The sequence below is a fragment of the Neomonachus schauinslandi genome, chromosome 13 (assembly GCF_002201575.2).
Source record: "Neomonachus schauinslandi chromosome 13, ASM220157v2, whole genome shotgun sequence".
In the NCBI taxonomy this organism is placed as follows: Eukaryota; Metazoa; Chordata; class Mammalia; order Carnivora; family Phocidae; genus Neomonachus; species Neomonachus schauinslandi.
The window spans coordinates 29091626-29113503 of record NC_058415.1 but is presented as its reverse complement, the minus strand read 5'-3'; the positions used below and the strand labels follow the sequence as shown (position 1 = coordinate 29113503).

General features: G+C 48.2%; 1 protein-coding gene across 1 annotated transcript in view; it reads left to right on the top strand.

Annotated features, from left to right (window-relative positions):
- Positions 1 to 19342, top strand: part of PTCH1 (patched 1) — a 71253-nt gene extending 51911 nt beyond the window's left edge. Inside the window, exons 16-24 of the mRNA XM_044920795.1 lie at positions 232 to 374; positions 2452 to 2635; positions 4086 to 4366; positions 6132 to 6269; positions 9267 to 9409; positions 12799 to 12898; positions 13436 to 13690; positions 15300 to 15855; positions 16417 to 19342. Coding sequence (XP_044776730.1) covers positions 232 to 374; positions 2452 to 2635; positions 4086 to 4366; positions 6132 to 6269; positions 9267 to 9409; positions 12799 to 12898; positions 13436 to 13690; positions 15300 to 15854 — 1799 coding nt within the window. The 3' untranslated portion in view covers position 15855; positions 16417 to 19342. The remainder of the gene's footprint in view (positions 1 to 231; positions 375 to 2451; positions 2636 to 4085; positions 4367 to 6131; positions 6270 to 9266; positions 9410 to 12798; positions 12899 to 13435; positions 13691 to 15299; positions 15856 to 16416) is intronic.
- The last annotated feature ends 2536 nt before the right edge of the window (positions 19343 to 21878 follow it).

The following is a 21878-nucleotide window of genomic DNA, read 5'->3' as shown; positions in this document are numbered from 1 at the left end:
GCAAGTATTCCCCTCTTCTGTCTTTTTGAAGCAGTGATTATTAGCAACCTGAAGTTCATCCATGAAAAATCTAATAGTGTCACTTGAAATAGAAAACAAGTAGCACACAGAGTGTTTGAGGTTGATGTCAGGTACTTCCTTGTCCTGCTCAGTGTCCTCAGCCCACCCCGTTAGGGCCTGGATCATAGTGGTTAAGAATCATAATACATTGTATACATTTGCCTTTTCCAGGACTTCAGGATGCATTTGACAGTGACTGGGAAACTGGGAAAATCATGCCAAACAATTACAAAAATGGATCAGATGATGGGGTCCTTGCCTACAAACTCCTGGTGCAGACCGGCAGCCGTGATAAACCCATCGATATCAGTCAGGTACTCTCCCTGCCCTACACCCTGGAAGCTCCCAGGGCATGATAGAACAGAGACTACTTGACAGCCTGCCCGCCCAGCCTGTGCTCTCTGGAGACCTGGGGCATCAGGGGCTGGTAGAATATTGAGTTGGCTCTAATTCACTTCATCCCATCAGCTGATTGAGTGCCTCAGTCTGCTCCTCTGTCAGGTAGGGACATGTGGACCACCTACCTCCATGGCCGTGGTTCCAACCAAGAACCCTCGAGGCAGTGGGCAGTATCTTTCAGATATTAGAAATGCTCTGTTGTACTGTTCTCTTTTGAATTCTAGTACTCATTACCATGTTGGTCTTGATTCTATTCAAACTTGGAAGAATGGTAACAGTCATTTGAATGAGCAGAATTTAGGGTGGATGGACGAGCTAGGAGATCAGAGAGGTTTCTAGAAGGATGGGAGGATCGGTTGCATTCGATTCGTTGGGGTCACCCTGGCCCAGCAGGTGGAGAAGGAGGACAGACAGACGGCTCTGTCACGAGTGAGGCAAACAGAAATGCCAGTCCTTGGAACCTGAGTGCACTCGCCATTCTGCTCACTCCCCTGGGTAATAAGAGCTGTTTCTATTCAGTAATCATATTCTCCAACTGCATTTGCATCTTCTCTGTGATGCTCGGATTCCAGCATATCCCTTTTGATTCCTCAGGCATGTTGGGGAGTGTGTTTGGACCCTTCAGATTTCAAATGAGGCCAACACTACTACCGGCCCTCCCAGATCCCACTCCCTCTGCTCCTCGTAGCTTACTTGCTTCCCCCTCAGGCAGAAAACCGTCATGCTAATGATCTTCCCAGCAGCTCTGTTTATTGTCTCCCCTTTTTTGCTGGCGTTAAAGGTGACAGATTTACAAAGTACATTGTTCAGAGTTATTATGGAGTGTGAACTTGGTGCTTTATGGCTGCATGCGGCTCGGCACGCTGTCAGGTTTGACAAGGATGTGGGCAGACGAACCCGTGGGAGAGATAGCAGGGGGATGCCCGGCGGCTGGGCCGGGCCTTCGGGACCAGGGACACCATGGAGCGAAGGGGATCGGGCCAGGCCCCCGGATATCACTTCCTCCGCCCGGGAGGGAGAAAAGCATGCTGCGTGCATGGAGGCCACGAGCTGTGCTCTGTAATTCCAGAGACGGCTTGAAGACATGCAGTTGTTACATATCCTGGGGATTAATTGAATCCAGACCCCTGAAGTTTCGTTTTGTCGCTCGACGCTTTCTTCCTTCACTCTTTCTCTATTAACTGCTGTCACTGGTGTTTTTCATTTTGTTAAGAAGGCCAAAAGCATTGGAATCAGGCCTGAATCTAAAGTAAACAGGAAAAATATATTTGTGTGTGTGAGTGTGTGTGGATGTGTGTGGATGTCTCTCTCACGGTGTTTGCACCTAAGCAGAGCCCCCAGGACCTCCTTTAGAGAGAGGGAGTGTAGTATTCTGGGGCCTAGGATGGGGCTTGCTCAGTGGGACCAGCTCTCTCAGAAATCGGGGTACCCAGAAAGACCATGGTTGTGCACCAACCCCTTCCACTCTCTGGCGATGGGCATTTTGTGAATACACAGGTCATAGGAGGCTAGTGTTAGCAAAATTTATACAGATGTTGTTTTATTTTTATAGCTCTCCTCCATTTACTGGGTGGCATTTCCTTCAGTGTTAACAGCAGAGGTTAACTGCACACAGACGTGTATGGGGATTCTTGCCAGGTTTTCCCCCCCTTCCCCTCCTATAAATATGTTTCTCCAGATTGTTCATTCTCTGCCTTGGCTGCAGACAGTCTTTTAGCATTCAGATTTAATTGGTTCAGTCAATTCCTGGACCATCTGCAGAACTGTGTGTGTGTTACAAACACACCCATTATTGCATCCTCTGGTAAGTGCATTTTGAAAGAAACCAAAGGTGTTCTGATGGGATTTTCTTATATGTTCAAAGAGGGGGCATACTCAGCTTTGTTGCAAATGCTGGTGCAGGGCTCAGCTTCTTTTCCCCCCTCCAGACAGGAGTGTGTCCCCCCCCTCCCAGCCCCATCCTGAAGGACCCCTCTTCTTCCCATTTTGCAGCTGACCAAACGGCGCCTGGTGGACGCGGATGGCATCATCAATCCCAGCGCATTCTACATCTACCTGACCGCTTGGGTCAGCAATGACCCTGTGGCTTACGCCGCCTCCCAGGCCAACATCCGGCCTCACCGTCCTGAGTGGGTGCACGACAAAGCCGACTACATGCCAGAAACCAGGCTCAGAAGTAAGTAGCCCTCCATGGGGACCCGCCGCGCAGGGCCTCACCCTGTTCTCCCAAGCTCAGCCATGGCCCTCGTCTGCTGACGCTTACCCAGGGTTCAGAAGTGTAAACAGAACAATATATTCCTTTGAGTTTAAAGCTCTGGGAGACAGATGAGGATGTGTAATGGATACAAGCCGTGCCCTATCGCGTTGGGAAATGAGAGTCCCTTATCTCCGTTTGTAGCTTTCGCCCTAGGACGCCCACCAGGCAGCTCTCTTTCACACCAGCTGTTCCATGTGAAAGCTGGGGACGCCTCCAGGTTGAGTGTTCTTTTACTATTGCAGAGTTTTATCGCTGGGGATTATATGTTTATCTTAGCTTTGTCAACTCTGGTGTGGAAGGAATTTTTGGCAAGTTGGGTCATTCCTATCAGCCACCAAGCACCTGTACTCTGTCAAAGCTGTTCAGACCAGAGCAGGGTAGGCTGTATGCAGCAGTGTCCTCTTCCTTTCCCCGCTCAGCCCTGACTTTGAACGGTGGTCCTATATGGATGGAATTTGCATTGGCGTTAGAGATACTAGTAGCTTCCACCTTGGAGAGGAGGCCGAGGGAGGACGTGACAAAGAAGACGGGTCCCTTTGCAAACATGGCCGGAGAGGAAGCGGGTTGTGCTTCTCTGTATCTAAACCCCAGAGCCTTGTGGCAAGCAGCCAAGGCTTGTCTTAATGAAAATTTATAGTTGAGATTATAATAGGGCAAATCATGTTTAGCAAGTCAACTGAATGACCCCAAAGGGTCTGGAACACACAACGGCAGTAACTAAATGCTTGTTGTGTAAGGATTTCTTCCCCTGCTGCTGAAGACTTAGCATTGCATTAAAAGAGAAGCATGGAAGGTTTAAGTGTGTTAGATCACTAAAAGGATAAGAAAGTTAAGCGTTTTTCTCAGGAAAGCATGACTTTCGAGCTATTTTGTTCTCATAAGTGACTGCGTAATAAAACAGTTTGAACTTCGTATTTTCCCTTGTGTCAGTCGAACAAAAAATGCTCCTGCCATTGAATTCTTGTTTAGACACATCACAAAAGTGACTGCTTCCAGAAGATTAAAATCAAAGGTTAAATAAATACACAGGCCCCAGGCTCCTCCCCTCCCCTCCCCCCACCAGAAAAAAGATAGAATGTTGATTATTGCTTAAAGCTCTCTTAAACCAGAGATTAAGACTGTAAAGTCGCGAAGGCTGTCCCCAGTACTGTTTGTGCTTCACGTTGAAAGAAGTGCAGTCAGGGGACCTGGTGGCAGAGTCCCTTCTCCGTTCATTGTGATCAGTGGCGGAGCATGCGGGGTGTGCATCCGGGAGGGCCGACCCTGGGGCGTGTGGTGGCTCCCCCAAACCTGGGTCACGCCCGTTCGCCCTCTGTCCTGTTGCCCCAAGCCTTCAGCCGTGGCCTCTTCCCACTGTCTCCCTGTCCAGTCCCAGCAGCGGAGCCCATCGAATACGCTCAGTTCCCTTTCTACCTCAACGGCTTGCGGGACACCTCAGACTTCGTGGAAGCCATCGAAAAGGTCAGAACCATCTGCAACAACTACACGAGCCTGGGGCTCTCCAGCTACCCCAACGGCTACCCCTTCCTCTTCTGGGAGCAGTACATCGGCCTCCGGCACTGGCTCCTGCTGTCCATCAGCGTGGTGCTGGCCTGCACGTTCCTGGTGTGTGCCGTCTTCCTCCTGAACCCCTGGACAGCCGGGATCATTGTGAGTTCATTCGCAGGGCTTTTGTGGACGTCAGATTCCTTTCGGCCTAGCTCTTGCTGCAGCCGGGAAGCTGTGTTTATGTCTGGGCCTCTGGAGGAGGGTATAGATTGCATCATCCTTGCTATATTTATTCTGCTGGAGGTGGCGAGGTTCATGGTTAGGTAGAGCCTTTAATGGCCTTCATCTTGTGTCCCTTCTCCTACAGCTTTCAACTTCCTGTGTAAAGACAGGGAAGTTTTAAAACACACTCTCTATAACCGCTCCTAGCATTTATTAAACATGAACACGCTGAGCATTTATTAAATACAAATGTAACTAATTTTTTTTTTTTTTTTTTTTTTTACTTAAAGGGTCCTTTTGTGACTACATCCCAGACCTAACATAGGAAAGATTCTTCTAGAAAAGGGGAGGGGGGGAGGTAAATAGAGAAGTTAGGGCAGTGGTCTATGGGTAAAATGGTTTTCGAGATGGTTGTGTGTGTTTTGTGTGTTTTAAAGTTTGAAGGACGTTGATGAACTGGTATTACTAGCCGATTTTTTGGCATCCTTTTTCCAAGTATAATACTCTCAGATCTGAAGTAAGTTTCACGTAGAGTCTAATAAAATCATGGCAGTGTTTAAATTCCACGAATTGTGGTACAGGCTTCAAAATGACAAAATTATAAAAACAGACCAGGTCTCATTTCTGCACCATACGTCTGTGCAGCAGGTCTGTTAAAAGGTAAATGTTTAGTCTGTAGGGGTTTTCATGGTGCTTAAGCAATTGATGTTGTCCATCTTTCATTAGCTTCTTAAAAGAAAGCAAAGGGAACTGTTACTGGACTCATCCTCCCCTTGCCACCGCCGTCCACCGCCCCACCCCCGGCCAGGAAAGATCATTCACTCCTTCTCTTCCATCTGTGGGAAGTTTATTGTTTCATTTGTGTTTTCTCCCCTTTGGCCCAAGAAACTCCAGAGTCTACCTCGCAGATTTTCTTTGCATCTCTGCGCAGAGGTTGACAAGGCAGACGGAAGGCAAATAAGAGCTTTTCCTTGGGTTTAGCTGTCTGCTGTGTCCACCCGCCTTGCTCCTCACTTCTTCAAAGTGAAGGCGCCTGTAACCTGACCCCTGTCAGCTGACCAGAAGTCCCTTTTCTCCCTTGTCATCCTCTCTTAACCCATGGGCTCTCCAAACAAAAGCAAAGCTGCCTTTACGTAGAAGAAAGAACTTTTATTCACCCGTCCTATCTGCTTTCTTTAGGGTGGAAGGTGGGGCAACCAAAAACTCTTCCAGTTTCCATTCTGTTGTAAATTAAAGGACAGTTTCTGATGATTAAGATCAAAACAGAAGGAAATAACCTTGTTTTAAACTATTTTAAATTTGCAGCTAGTTACCAGTCCATGTTTGTATAATTCTTAGATGACCCAAATGGAATAGTTGTGAAATTTTTTTTTTTAATTTTTCTTTTATTTGTTTGCCTTCTAGAGCAGGTATGTTGGAAAAACAGCTTGCGGTAGTAATAGTAAGCCTTGCCTTTCTGCACTCCTCAAACAGGCTGCTGGCCCAAAACAGCTATCCCCAAATTGTCCCAAAGGCTCCCTTCTCAGCAGTGACAGCGGTGAATTAGAAAGTAAAGACAGGTGTCCAGAGTGAAAGCAAGTCAGCGTTTTCATTACATTTGGGTCCCTGGTGTGTTTTCTCTGCTCTTGATCTGGAGTGAGCCCTTCCCCTGTTGTCAGCACCCAGTGTCTGTGCCCGTCCACTCATCCCATGCATCTTCTTAAAGGTGATGGTCCTGGCTTTGATGACGGTCGAGCTCTTTGGCATGATGGGCCTCATTGGAATCAAGCTGAGTGCCGTGCCCGTGGTCATCTTGATCGCTTCCGTCGGCATAGGAGTGGAGTTCACCGTTCATGTTGCTCTGGTATGGGAGACCTCTCTACCAAGAACGTTATGGAGAGGCCACATGTTTACTTTAGCTTTGGTTGTCTCCAGGTTGGGGACCTTTTGGGTTTTCTCCAGCATCAAGGACACACATACAATGTGTCCTAGTGAAGGGGCTTCAGAGCACAGGCATGACGAGGGGCTGAAATTTAGGTGGGCTTCCTCCCTCCTGGGCAGTCTAAGGAGAAGGGCATTGGAGGTGAAAGTTCACTGGGCAGGTCAGCAGGGGGCCAGGAAGGATTCTGCTTATTTGGTGTCCTTAGTGTCATGAGAGGTGTGTAAGTTGTCAACTTTGTTCCCGAGTTAGATGGTGTCAGTGTGTGTGATTGCACACGAAAGCACACAATTTTTAAAACCACAGTTACAAAGCAGAGATAAAGTGAGACCACACTCACAGGCGTGGCGGGATGGCCTGACTGAGGGTGAGGCAGGCCCGAGGAACTGGTTCTCCCACCTGAGCCCACCCAGCTCCTTCAACCTCCCTGCCTCCAAATTTGAGAGAGAGGAACATAAGAGAACCAGGGTTGCTCTCAACAGGATTCCCCCCGCCGCCAACCACGTCCAGTCCCGTGAACGGTTTGTTGGAGGAAGTTAAACATCAGGAGACTTTAAACCAAGAGACAAACCCATTGTGTACATTTATCAGAAAATTATTCAGAAGCCTCCTAGCAGTGTGTGGTTTATGTTCTGTCCACACTCATGCTTATAGCCTAAGTTGTTGGGGTGATTGGTAGCCACTCAATAAATATTTATTGACTGAAGAAATACTGACGTGTGGGATGCCCCGGATAGGAAACCTAGCCCTGAGCCTGGGTCACATTACTTTTAGTCTTGCTTTTGCAGTCACTAGCGTTGGTTTTCCTGGGGCTCAACACACGGCATATGCATGTCTGCACGTGTGCGTATCTACACATTGGCTCTGTTTTGTGCCTTCTTATTTTCTCCACAAGGAGTCTTTTAGGGGCCTTGACGAGCAGTTTAGAGTCTATAAACTTCTGTGTTTCAGAAAGACTGTTCTGTTGAGGTTGTGCCATTTTCAACAAAAAGCTGATAATACAGAAGCAATATTCTCTAAATTTTGAGCCTCCCCAAATTCTTTTCCTCCACTGAGCTGGGAGGAGGGAGAGGGGATTTTTTAAAAAGAAGAGCCAGGCACCTGGGTGGCTCAGTTGGTTAAGCGACTGCCTTCGGCTCAGGTCATGATCCTGGAGTCCTGGGATCGAGTCCCGCATCGGGCTCCCTGCTCGGCAGGGAGTCTGCTTCTCCCTCTGACCCTCCTCCCTCTCATGCTCTCTCTCATTCTCTCTCTCTCAAATAAATAAATAAAATCTTTAAAAAAAATAAAAATAAAATAAAAATAAAAAGAAGAGCCCACCAGCCTAGAGCTTAGAACATAAATAATGCTTAATATCATTTCTTCAAAATGGAGAAAACTTTACATGAGAGTGAAGAATCCACCCAGTCATTTTATTCTGATGGGAATGAAAACCACGTTTTTTTTTTTTGGTAGCCAGCATAGCAAGCAAGAATGTTCTACAACAGGTGTTTACAGTGGAAATGAAAACTGCAGCCTGTCAGGGCACTCTGGGCCTTACACGTGAGGTAGTATGAACATAAATGCACACACCAGTGCTGGATAAACAATTAAGGAATGCTTCCACCGCTCATGCAAGATGTAATTCCAAGAATTTAAGGAGGCTCAAGAGCCAGCTTGGCTTTGTGAGCCATCACCCCTGCTCGTTGCTCGTAGCCCCCATCTTCATCACGAGACCATCCACACACAGGATATGGCGTTCTTGGTCCTGTATGTGAAGGTCTATTTAAAGCAGGCAGGTACTGCTCTTTCGAGGTTTGTAAAATGATGGAATAAGGTTGGTGAGGAGCACTCTTCAAAGAATCAGTGGGTTCCTATCAGTTCACTGTTCCCACAAACTCCTGTTGGGGTCCCACCGAAGGGCCAGGCAGGGTATGACAGGAACTGACTCCCATTAAAATGGTCCTGGGTCACCTCATCAAGCCAACAGTCCAATATGCTGGGGCTTACTCTATATAAGTTGCCATTGGTATCAGTAGTATTCTTGACCTAGTGGAGCTTTAGGAAGTGAAGGAGCGGGGGGATATGACCACGCAGAGTTAGAACAGGCTCGATTTGAATTTCGCGTCCTATATTTTTCTTTTTTCTTTCTTTTTTTTTTTTTTTTAAAGATTTTATTTGTTTGACAGAGAGAGACACAGCGAGAGAGGGAACACAAGCAGGGGGAGTGGGAGAGGGAGAAGCAGGCTTCCCGTTGAGCAGGGAGCCCGATGTGGGGCTCGATCCCAGGACCCTGGGATCATGACCTGAGCCGAAGGCAGACGCCCAACGACTGAGCCACCCAGGCGCCCCTCGCGTCCTATATTTTTCTTGTGATCCTTCCGTGGTGCTTAGATGTACTACAAACACATTAATTTGAACCCGGCAGTGGAAGTTCTGCATCATCATGAGGAAATGGGTACTTGGCACCCAGTTGCACGCAACCCTCAACTAAGCCCGCTTAGAAGTAAGATCTTGACCTTCCCCGAAATCAGGAAGGATGCTGTCATCTTCACACTGTGGGCCTCCCATGTGAAAGCCGTGAGACCATGCGGGTTGGGGAGGAAACCCAAGGGGGGCAGCAGCAAAAAGAAAAGGACATTTTGCTCATGTTTGTATAGTTTTGGTTTGGTTTTTAATTTAAAGTAAATATGCTTTCTGTCTCTTTTTGTCGTTCAAGATTTATATCAACACCAAACATGACACAGTATCACGAACAGGCCATTTTAGCATAAGCCTAGATTTAGGTACTTGAGCAACCCCGATTAAATATTGCAGGAGCTAGAAAGGAAGATGCGAGAAGGTCTGTACAGACCGAGTAAGAGAGCTGGTGGCATGTTGGACAGAGCTGCCCATGGGCTTCCGTCCGGGAATCGGCTCATCCCGCCTCTTCTCGTTGCGCAGGCCTTCCTAACGGCCATTGGCGATAAGAACCGCAGGGCCGCGCTCGCCCTGGAGCACATATTTGCACCTGTCCTGGACGGCGCCGTTTCCACTCTGCTGGGAGTGCTGATGCTCGCAGGGTCTGAGTTTGATTTCATTGTCAGGTAAGCAGGAGGGGAGACGGTTCTTAATTTCTAGCAATCACTATCACCCTTATGATCTCTGTTGCAGATTTCCTTCTGTATCCTGTAGATGTCTTCATGTCTTCATTGTGACTCTACTCTTTGTCCCCCAGATTTATTGAGGTGTAACTGACAAATAAAAATCATATATTTTTTAAGGTATACAACGTGATGTTTTGCTATACGAGTACATTGTAAAATGATCACCACAGTCCGTGACTCCTCTAATGTTGAGTTTCTTAACTCAGAGACCTGCCGAGAGGTAGAAGGACAAGCTCTCTTCCAGAGCCGTCTTAGGGAACATCTTGGGGAGGAGAGTGGAGAGTGTGACTAGCAGCAAAGAGTTCCACAGTGTGAAACCAGGGGACCACCCAGTACCCCAGTTCTGACCTTGGTTCCCCCTCACTGACTTTGACCTTCACTTCTCTTTCAAATTGATAGAAAAGAAAACTTAGCAAAATACCTAAAATGGTCACCTACATTTTGTTCTTCTAAGAAGCAAAGGTAGCATGCCCAGACTTCACATTCAAGTTCTTAATAAGATTTAGGGATAAGATTTAGGGAGCAGTAAATGTGTGACTTTGGTATCAAATGTTGGAAATCCAGACTTAGTTTGGATACTTCTTTTTGGATCTCTGGGCAAGCAATTTCTTGTGGATTTATGAAGAATATGAGTTTGTGACATAGAAAAGGAGAGCAAGTTTGCCTTCTGAAAAGAATTTGAGCACTGCAGGGAAAGACCATTTTTTGCTCCGAACGGCCCCCACGGCTTCGGGAAGTAGCTGCTCTTGGATGTAACACTGCTGCTCCGTGGAAGGGCAAGGCCAGAACCATCCATAAGCGAAAGATAGTCCAGAATTAGAACCGTGGTAAAGCAGAACCGAATGTGAGACATGACTGCCCGGCTTGGGATGCTTCAGGAATCTGGAGAGAGAATCTAAACAGGCTTTCTCGCTGTGTGGGCCTGTGATAGGTCTTGCATTTTCAAGTGAAAAGAAGAGGGTTTTGAGTTTCAGTCCAAGTTTCCTTCTTGCTGGAAAAAGATCAGGCCATTGGTCTGTGGCCTACCCCACTGGGCAGTTGGGCAGCAGAGATGAAGCCTTCCTCGAAGGAGGGCCGGCGTTCCCTCAGTGTAGTTAGTGTGGGCTAATGGAGAGGTGGGGCAGCGATCACAGTGTGGACCAGAACTTCTCAGACCGTAATGTGCTTAGGAATCACCCGAGGCTCTGCAGATGCAGCTCGGATTTCGCTGGGGGCAGGGAGGGTGCGGAGCAGAGTTTGCATTTCCAGCCAGCTCCCAGGTGATACCCATGCTGCTGGTCTTCTCAACACAACACCGTTAATCAACTAACAAGCCAATTAGTACATTCTTGTTTGCCAATACCAGGTAGATGTATGCCTAAATTAGATCAAGCTTTTGGCCAGAGTTTTATTTTCAGCTTCTTAACTTGACTTTGGCTTTTCCTTTATTTCCTTAGCATACGTGTATTCGGGCATTAGTAGATGTTTCTTTATGGCCTAAAACCCCTGTGTCAAGGAGAGTTTCTTTCACGTGATTTCTCCCTCGACACAATGTAACAAGCACCTCGTAAGTGCCATGGTACACAGCGGCAAGTTACATGGACCCCGTCCCCCGCAGTGTGACTTACAATCTGGGGGGAGAGGGAGTTCACAGGCAGTTCAGAAGCATGGGAAAGGCTGGGCATGATGGGATCTCAGAGGATCTCACTCAGCCTCGTGGGGAAGCCGAGTGAGCCCCAGAGGGGGATCTTTGCCAGAAGTGGAGCAACCAGCTGGGAACCAGAATGGAGGGCAGAATCCCAGCTCTCATCGAACCCGTGGCTTCCTGTTCTCTCCCAGAGATACCAGGGTTCTTGTTTCAAGCACTTAAAAGGGCTTCCCATTTTCTAGAACTGGATGGATTAACCTGATAAAGCCCTCACTGAGGTCAACTAAATGAGCAGACATTGTATACGCTAAGCCGTCAGAAATCTAATTGGTCTGTTTATGCTACAGTTAGACGGATGGGATGCAAATGTCTTAATGCTGCTGCTGATATATGCTTCAGCCTCAAGTTCCTGCAGTTTACATTAGAGCAAGACATTGGCGGCTTGCTTCTTACTAATGCAGCTCAGAAGTTTCTAGTGTTTACAATAGCTGCAAGGTATTTGTATTTTTATAGGGATTCTCGCTCCTTTCATCTAATGTCGAAACATATATAGTCATGGCAAAGTTGGGTGCCTGTTCTGTTTTATGATCAAGAGGACCATTAACAGATAGATATCTCACCCTCCCTCTTCCCAGAACATCCTGAGCTCTCCACCACCTCAGCCTCCTTCCAGCAAACTTGCCCTAGATATTGTTAGTTCCAGAAAACGTACACTTGCATGGAGCCCGCTCCCTGCAGCTGTGGGGAGCGTCGGCCAGCCGCTTGCCCGAGCTGACAGGTTTACCTTGGTATTCATGAAGGATCCCAGACCTTAGCCCTCAATGGTGGGAAAGCAGGGCCACTTGCGCACTCTCCTCTTCTTCATGGTGCTGCGGCCTTTATGTTTGAATTGGCTGACGCAAAACAAGAGTATTCAGAGATGCTAAATTGTTCAACAAAAGATTGGCCCACAGAGCAGCCCCCTCATTGTGGGCCGCCCTCCCCCGCAAATGCCCCAGCAACCACAGAATGGGCAGCGTTTTCTTTGCAGAAAGCTGGTTCTTGTGTTCTAAAAAGGTTGCAATTGGAGCCGTTTGGTAAAACTGGAACTCACAGAATTCTAGGCAGAAAGTTGTGATTAATGAAAGCCCAGGGAAAGCCTTACCTGATCCGCTCGAGACTTAATTAGAGATTCTGCTCTAAGATGCAGAAGCATTTCACAGTGGATTAGCTGCCTGCAGAAGTGGGCTGCTTTTCCTCCTGAGCTAAATTGTTTAAATTCTACACCCTTCACTTCATTTGTTTGCTTCTGCTGGGTTTTCACGGACGGGGCCCCTCTGCATTGTGTTTGTGCTTCCAATCCGCTCAGCCATTCAGCTCACATTCCATATTTTTGTGTTTGTGTAACACATTCATAAATAACATTACATGCCAGGAGATTTCAGCAAATTAACAAACTAATTTTTCTCTCTTCCCTTCACGAACTAACACTTTGGGTTGTGGAATGTAGTCCTCGAGAGTCACAAGGTAAAAAAAAAAAAGAAGAAAGAAAAAAAAACTAATCTCATGCTGAATGTGAACCACAGTTTTATAAGAGCCTCTGCAACCGTGTGGGCTTTGTTAATTTTGGGTTTTGACGTGCTGCCTAATATTTGGGCACATGAAGCCTGGCTTCATTTACTTTTGCCACAGTGAATGATCCTGTTTCCCTTTTATCTTCAAGGTATTTCTTTGCTGTCCTGGCAATCCTGACAATCCTGGGTGTTCTCAACGGGCTGGTTTTGCTCCCAGTCCTTCTGTCCTTCTTCGGCCCGTACCCCGAGGTCAGTAATTGCACCGGGTGTCACATACACCTCTCAGGCCACCAGAATGCCGCTTGTCCCAGGGTCCCTGTGAATTTAGATGTTTAGGTATCTCAACATTACTGTTTACTTTTTCAGTAAACATTTCGATGACTATGGCTTTTTTCTCTTCAGCTTTGGGGGATGTACTGGGTTTGTTTTGGTTTTGTTTTGGTATCTTAAACCAAGTGATTGGCGCCCCGAGTCTTATAGTTCTGTGTCAATGAAGCATTTTCCACTCAAGATGAATATCCGGGCTTGAAGAAAAGTAAAAAGGGCACAGCCTGCCTTTCCAAAGTGTAAAAGCAGAGGGCAGTTCTTGTGTTCCAGCTGCCGGGCCTGCTGGGTCTCGAGGTGGCAGAGTGGGGGAGGTGAGCACAGGGGAGTGGGAGAGGCTGGGGCGGTGGGGGACGGGTACAGAGAGCCCTGAGCAAGACTGTGCTTTGCTGTGCTTTGCTTTGAGTGTGACCAGCAGGTAAATGGATGATAACGCTTCTGATATGGAATCTCCTTTAATAGGTATCTCCAGCCAACGGGCTGAACCGACTGCCCACCCCTTCCCCCGAGCCGCCCCCCAGTGTGGTCCGCTTTGCCGTGCCCCCCGGTCATGCAAACAATGGGTCTGATTCCTCTGACTCGGAGTACAGTTCTCAGACGACGGTGTCAGGCATCAGTGAAGAGCTTCGGCACTACGAGGCCCAGCAGGGCACCGGGGGCCCTGCCCACCAGGTGATCGTGGAAGCCACAGAAAACCCTGTCTTTGCGCGCTCCACTGTAAGTCACCTAGGGGGGCAGCCCCTGCCTCCTTTGAGCAGCAAATCCCAGACAGAGAGGACTTTAAAATAAAGTGGGGATTAGGTAGAATCATATGAAATTGCCAGTATTTGCCTCTTAAACTATAAAAACATCAGTTCCGTGTGGCGGGGTGTCCTGCGGGTTGCAAAGGGCGGGGGCCAGTAACCCTAGCTATGAGCGGCATTGGCATGTGTCTTGTTCGGGCTAAGTACAATCTGAGCTTCAGGGCCAGAGGGAAAGCGTGCCTTGCTGCTGCCCCCCTTTTTTTTTTTTTTTTAAAGCTGCGTGTCATTTTAGAGTAAACTTTTTTTTTTTTAATGTAATGGTATTTTTATTGCCAACAGAGTGATTTCTTTTTCCTCCCAATTCTGTTACATTTAAATGCCCTGGTACAAAATGATTTCAGTTATTGATGCCTAAGACTTTACCAGAAGTGGGAAGCTTAGCCTTCAGTGATTCAGGAAAGCCATGAGCAGCCTGGGAGCCCCTTCTCAGAGGCTCCCAGAGCCCCAGCCATGTCCTGCACTCTCTCTGTTCCCCAGGATGTCCTCAGCCCCCCAGGCCTAGAGCACAGCACACAAAACCCGAGGAAGGTTCTAAGACTCGTGTTGCTCCAACTGAGGGCCTCCTGCTGTCCCTCCAGGAAATGGGTATTCCAGTCCCAGGCCAGAGCAGCCCTTGCATGAAAGAGAGAGGGGCCAACCAAATAACCTAAATTTTCCTCCTCTTACCCCCCGTGGCGCTGCCTGCTGAGCTGCAGTGTGAATCTGGTTTTGTTCAGCGGGGGCCTAAAAATAGGTACAAGCTGAACGACTTTGAAGTTGGTCACGGTCCTTTTGATTGATGTGGCCACTGTGCTGCTCCATGCTTTGTATAGAGACCCAGAAACCAGATTCCTAACAACCGGACGGAGCAGCGCTGCCCCATAGAACTTTCCGCGACGATGGAAATGCTCCCTCTGGGCTCGCCCATATAGTAGCCACTGACCACATGTGGCCGTTGAGCCCTTGAAATGTGGCTGGTGCAACGAAGGAACCGAATTTGGCATTTTTCCTCATTTAAGTGTACATAGCCGTTTGTTCCTAGTGGCTACTGTATTCAACAGTGTAGGTGTGGATAGTCCTGCCAACAGGCTGCGCTTGGGCCGGCCGGAGCCAGATGCTTAGCAGTTTTCAAAGAGGAGGAGCTTGCGACCTGACCCTGCAGCGCAGGGTGGGGCGCAAACCGTGGGACCAGGCAGCCCAGGGCCCCTCCCACCACAGCCCTGCATTTATGGGCCTCAGCCGTATGTGTCCGGTCAGCTGTGCGGGAGAAAGCCTAGGCCCGGGGTCCAAAGAAGGCCTTCCTCTTGCCACGTCGTGGAGGCTCTAAAAGAACAGGTTTTTCTTTTGTGGGTGGAAGGCCCCGTTGGCTCCCCCGGGCTTCGCCCAGCCATTTGTGGGGTTGACTGAGCGCTCGGTGAAGAGCTGTGTGTGGGTGGCCGGCGGGAGCCCGAGCCAGGAAGGGAAGGCCAGGCGCAGCGAGGGGCGATGCCCCGCCTGGGGTTAGCATCCTCCCGCCTGTTTTAACCTGCCCTCGCCCTCTGCAGGTGGTCCATCCCGAAGCGAGACATAACCCACCCTCAAACCCTCGACAGCAGCCCCCCCTGGACTCAGAGTCCCTGCCTCCCGGACGACCAGGCCAGCAGCCCCGGAGGGAGCCCCCCAGGGAAGGCTTGCGGCCACCCCCCTACAGACCGCGCAGAGATGCTTTCGAAATTTCTACTGACGGGCATTCCGGCCCTAGCAATAGGGACCGCGCGGGCCCCCGGGGAGCCCGTTCTAACAACCCTCGGCACCCCGCGTTCACTGCCATGGGCAGCTCGGCGCCCAGCTACTGCCAGCCCATCACCACTGTGACGGCCTCGGCGTCCGTGACTGTTGCCGTACACCCCCCGCCTGCCCCCGGGCCCGGCTCGGCGCGGAGCCCCCGAGGGGGACTGTGCCCGGGCTACGGGGACTACCCCGAGACTGACCACGGGCTGTTTGAGGACCCCCACGTGCCTTTGAACGTCCGGCGCGAGAGGAGGGACTCCAAGGTGGAAGTCATAGAGCTGCAGGACGTGGAGTGTGAGGAGAGGCCCCGGGGCAGCAGCTCCAACTGAGGTGCGTGGGGCAGGTGGGTTGGCCCGGGAGTCGCTGCTCCTCGGCAGCAGGGGCCGGACGCGCAGGGGGACCCAGAGCAGAGCTCCTTGGGGCTTCTCAGGCTGCATCCTCTGGGAGCCCCGGGGCATTGGTGTGGCCCAAACCGAACCCCAGTGGCTTCTGATCTCCAAGGCAAGGAGCGCCACGTCCACGCTCTTTCGTCCTTGGGGAACCGGTCCAGTCCTAAATGGGGGTCCCTCCTCTCGCTGCCGAGCTGTTGAGCGTTAGTGCAAGTCCACAAGGGCGCTAGCTTTCACCTCTCTATCTTTATATAAAGCACCATAACAGGTATGTATGATACACGGCTCCGTGAATGGTCACAGAGTGAACACATCCACGTTGCCGACCCTCACACCGGGAAAGGGTTCGCCACCCACCCCGAGAAGCCCTTCGTGCCCTCACCCAGCACCCCCATCCTGATCCCTAATACCATTGATCAGTTTCCTTGATTTTGTGCTTTCTAAATATGGACCCATACACCTGTTGCTTCGTTTGACTTTTTTTTCTTTCTTTCTTTTAAAGGGTGAGTAAAATCTGAAGCAAAGAGGCCAAAGATTGGAAGCCCCCCCAACCACACACCCCCCGCCCCCCGCCCCCGAACTGCTTGAAGAGAACGGCTTAGAGTCCTACAGACGTGCGCACCGGGAGAGCAGTTCCGCGTTACTGTAACCGATTGTATTATTTTGTGAAATAGTTCTATAAATATTTAAGAGGTGTACACATATGTAATATACGAAGGAACGGATGTAAAGTAGTGCGATCTGGGCTTTCTCCACTCCTGCCCCCAGAGTGGGCGGTGGGGAGGCCGCCGCGGGGTCCCCCCCCCATTTGTGCATGGGTCTCTGTGCCACAACCAAGCTTAACTTAGTCTTAAATTTCAGCATATGTTGCTGCTGCTTAAATATTGTATAATTTACCTGTATAATTCTATGCAAATATTGCTTATGTAATAGGATTATTTTGTAAAGGTTTCTGTTTAAAATATTTTAAATTTGCGTATCACAACCCTGTGGTAGTATGAAATGTTACTGTTAACTTTCAAACACGCTATGCGTGATAATTTTGTTGTTTAATGAGCAGATATGAAGAAAGTACGTTAACCCCGGTGGCTTCTCCAGGTGTAGTTGGATGTGGTTCTGTTTGGCTGTGTGTGTGTGAACACGTGTGTGGTTTCCCAATGTACTGTACTGTGATTTTATTTTATTTTTTTTTCATTTTTTTGTTTCTTTTCACGTTCTTGTAATCCTTAGTGGGCTCTGCCCTCCTTGGGCTGGAAGAGTCAGGATATCTTTATTGCTTGGTGCTGCTGGAAAGCTAGCCCTGAATGTCGCCTTATCCTTTCGCCAGACTCGCTTCAGGTCCAGGGCATCTTTTGCGATCGTTGGCTGCTATCCAGACACTCCCAATTCATGCCTCAGAGGAGACGGGCTCCGTTGCATGGATCGTTGTGGTGGACGTTGGAACCTCAGGGTTTAGAGCTAACATCTGCTCATCTTCATTGGTATTAAAGAGTTATTACAGAACACGCTTAGTGGTGAGCCTCGGCTGGGCCATGAACGTGTACTCTAGAGTACGCAGCCTTCGTTGTACCTCTTGTCACTCACACACACTCACACACACACACACATGCACCCTCAAAAGCTTAAGCGCAGATTGGAAATCTTTCAGAGACAATGACCCTACTATGAGTAGAAAAACCTATTGATTCTGGGCCCACAGTAGACCCAGAGATGATGTTTTGAGTCCCTACAATTTAAACTCCCCCCTCTTCCTAAATTGCCCAGTTGGTCGGGGCTTTCTGGATCTGTCTGTATCTTCTTGAAAAATAAATAGTGAGCCTCCAGTTGGTGATGTGGAGTCAGAAGTTCTGCAGGGTAAGAGCTTCCGAAGGATCCTTCTCAGTGTGTGAATAGTAACGTCATGGGCACACACTTTCTAAATAAACTGTGTCCCTCCTCTCGGCCTTATTAGTGTTCTCTCGATGTGACACTGATCCAAGAGCAGGGAGCTGTTCGTTGCATACACCCCACTGAAGAACGTGTCTGGAGGCAGATCTCTCAACCAGGCGTTACTTTTAAAGATTTGCTTCTGTCTTGCTTGTGTTGTCCGGCTCTGAGGTTTGGTCTTCCTCCGCTCCTAGCCGGGGCCCGGCAAGTGTCCAGGAAGCATCGGTCCCCAGACTCAGCTGCTGTAGGAGCACACGGATGGCAGTGCCCATTGCGCCCTCCTGTTCCCCACAGAAGATTGCGGTCAAAAGGCAGTGGGCTCCCAGTAGCACCCAGCAGTACAGTGACCTCAAACCCCAAAACTTGCCACAAAACTGTAAGATACTAATTGGAAGCCCCCTGGGGCCGCCAGGTGTGTGTGTTCATGTGCCAGGGGCCCCGGTGGGCCCGCGTCTACTGTTCGGAGCCTCTGTCAGCCACACTGTCTGTCCACCTAACACCCGGCTCTGCTCAGAAAACTTAGGTCCTGCGTTCAAGAGAGAGACGGTGCAAAATTCTGAGGTCTGCTTCCCTCTGGCTCGTGGCATGCCCTCCTCGCTCCTTTCCTGAGCCCAGCTTGTGTGGTGCATGAGATCTCGCACGGCCCCACTTTCTGCACAGGGTCGAACTTTCTCCCACAGTCACATTGGCAAAGGGAGAACTCGGGGGTGGGCAGGCAGCCAGAATTTCTCTCTCTCTCTTTTTAAAATAGTTTTATTTTGTCTGTCTTGTTTGTTTATTTGGATGTTTTAATTTTTTTTAAATCTTTGCTGATATTTATAATTTTGTATCATAAGAATGTTTTCCTACAGTATTTGTCACGCCAGTTTATAACAAACAATGCAGGGATTTTATTTCTATTGGAAACACTATTACAGCTATGTTTTACTTTTGAACAGAATTTTTATTTGTATAGAGTGCTTACTAATGTTAAATAGTTCAGAGTATATAACGTGTTCATTAAAGACTCATGGTAGGTGTTAGTGTAAGGAGTTTAAAGGAAATAAATATTCAAACTGGGTCTCATTGTCTGCCCGTTTGGGCAGAAATGGGTTTGTGTCATTTCAATTACAAAGATAAAAGTATGCCATATAATTTATTTATATGAAAATTTATTTTTGTAGTGTACATAGTAGTCATCAAGTCTTTTGACAGAAGTATATTTTTAAAGAATTTATATGTGATGAATCCATAATGTCTGGAACTTTGCTGAGACATGAGTGGGGCACACTTTTCATTGTAAAGTACAGCAAGGAAAAGAAAATGTTTAACAGTGTTAAGAGAGTGAGAGATCGAGTAAATATTCATGCAATTGTGAAATGTGTATTAGTTACCATTTGTGACCTAGTGTGGTTCTCATTTTAAACCTTGGAAGGCAAAAATGTACAAACTCTCTAAATATTAATGTTCAAACACTGATAGAAATTCTAACATGAATAAAAAATAATATAACTTGTTGGTTATGTCTTTGTTCATAGAATTTTTTTAAAAGATTTTATTTATTTGAGAGAGAGTGTGTGTGTGCGTGCGTGCGCGTGCGCGTGCAAGCAGGGGGAGGAGCAGAGGGAGAGGGACAAGCAGACTCCGCGCTGAGCGAGGAGCCCAATGTGGGCTTGACCCCAGGACCCCGAGATCATGACCTAAGTAGAAAGCAAGAGTTGGACCCTTAACTGAGCCACCCAGGCGCCCTTATTCATAGAATGTTTGTTTTTGGTTTTTTTTTTTAAAGATTTTTATTTGTCAGAGAGAGAGCACAAGCAGAGGGAGCAGCAGACAGAGGGAGAAGCAGGCTTCCCACTGAGCAGGGAGCCCGATGCGGGGCTCGATCCCAGGATCCTTGTCATGACCTGAGCTGAAGGCAGATGCTTAACCGCCTGAGCCACCCCAGGTGTCCCCATAGAATGTTTTTTTATTTATAGTGTTTTACGAAGGCAGCGTGTCAGGCCACCATAAACTTCGTTGTTTTGTCTTAGTAACGTTGCTCAAGAATCCTTTCTTGTTCTACCTCATGAAAGCATTCTTGACATAAGAACTCTAGGTTATTTTCTGACACCAAGAAAGTTCCTAAATACCATTCAAGATGATCCCCTCTGTCATCTCTTAACATTCTTATCTTTTTTATGTGATGCCTAATAACTAGAGGGAACATTGATCAAGATAAATGTGATGATTATTAAAATAAATGAAGGTAGCTGACAATATGGGACTAGTTGAACCTGATACAGAATGGCTTTTTCTGAGTGTTTATGATACGATTATATCTTATCTTCTTCGTAGTCATGGAGAAAAATAAGACCAGGAATATCCTACCCATCGGAAAGCAAGGAGTGGTGGGGAAGAACTCGAGACCCAAACTGTCACAAACACCTGGTGAGGGGTCAGCAAACTGCAGTCCGCGGGCCTCCCGTTCTTGTAAAGATTTCTCAGAAGACAGACGCACGCACTGACATACAGGTAGTCTGGCCGCTTTCCAGGTAGAGTGGCAGTTGGATAGTTGTGACCCACTGCACAGCCTACGGAGCCTAAGGTGATTTACTGTGTTCGTCCACCCATTTTAAGATAGGGTTATCCTGGTTCAGTGATACTCGGGTGGGGTTCATGGACCAGCAGCACTGGTGTGCCTCGGAAGCTTTCCAGAAAAGCAGAATCTTCAGGGCCACCCCAGACCTATGGAGTCAGAATGCCGGGAGTGAGGCCCAGGAATCCGTGCGTTAACCAGCTGGTTGGTTCTGGTGGTTCAGATGCAACAGCAGAGACGATCCTTAAACCCGTTCCGGCTGCATGTGGCCATGGGTCACGGGCTACACGGCCAGTGCAGGCCGGATCTGAAAACAATGGAGAGATGCCGACCCCTCTGTGCTTGTCTTTCTGCAAAAACACATGTTCATCCATGGGAAAGAGCGGAGACCTGCCAACTGCATTTGTGTCTGGGAGTCCAGAGAGAGGAGTTCCTTTTCAGTGCTCTACCACCGCTGTGGAGGGTGTGGGCTCCTGACCTCACGGGCAGGGGAGGAAGGCCACTCCAGGCCAGACCCCCGTCCACCCTTGCTGCTGAGAGGGTTGCAGGTGACTCGCTCTGACTTGGGCAAGTCACTTGAAACCTTGGATCCTCCGTATCCTCATCTGTATATAAACTAAAGAGAATGCGTGTCCTTTGCAGACTTCTGAAGGTCGAAAGCAGTGATGGTTGTGATGAGGTCTGGCCCAGAGGAAACCTCTGTGGACCCCACACTGAATAAGCCACTCGGGTAATACAATGTCCTCCTTAATGGATGCTTCATCAAAAAACAATAGTCAAAGTGTTAAGCAGGGTTTCCTGTCTTAAAACCTCATCCTCCTCTCTCCTGGTCTAATCAACAGTCTGTTACTAAAGCCCTTCGGTGGTGAACTTCACACATAATGCTCACATGGTCATGGGGAGTAGGTACTCCCTGAAACTGAGCATGGAAAATATTAATTGCATTAATTGGAATTCAAATTGAGAGACGCTTTCTTTTAAACATGTTTTATACCACCAAAATGACCATTCATTGCCAGCCAATTTTATATTCTGTATAAATTACATATACCTAAGTAAGCTAATTTCGTTTTTCATGTTGGCCTGGGGAGAAGTTTTTAATCAGATTTGTGTCCCAAAATCCACCATATTTATTTAGGACGTAGGTAAACATAAGGCCCCATTATTTTTGGCACGATGGGCACATTTAACAGCTTTGGGAATGCTGCATGCTGCTAAATTTCGGGCGGTAGCCACGTTGATGTAAAGGCAGGTGTTTCATTTTTGGTAACTGGCAATTGACCTCCCAAAAGGAGAAGTGGAGATGGCCTATTAATCATCCAAAAAGAATATTTGCCAAGTTTTAATTACTTTTAATGAAGGTTGCACCTAATGAGAATACGCCTCGAACACAAATCTGCTTCATCGTTCACATTGTCGTGATGGAGAGCGTGTTGGACGCCATTTTCTGTGAAGGTTCCCTGCCAGGAAATGACAACTGC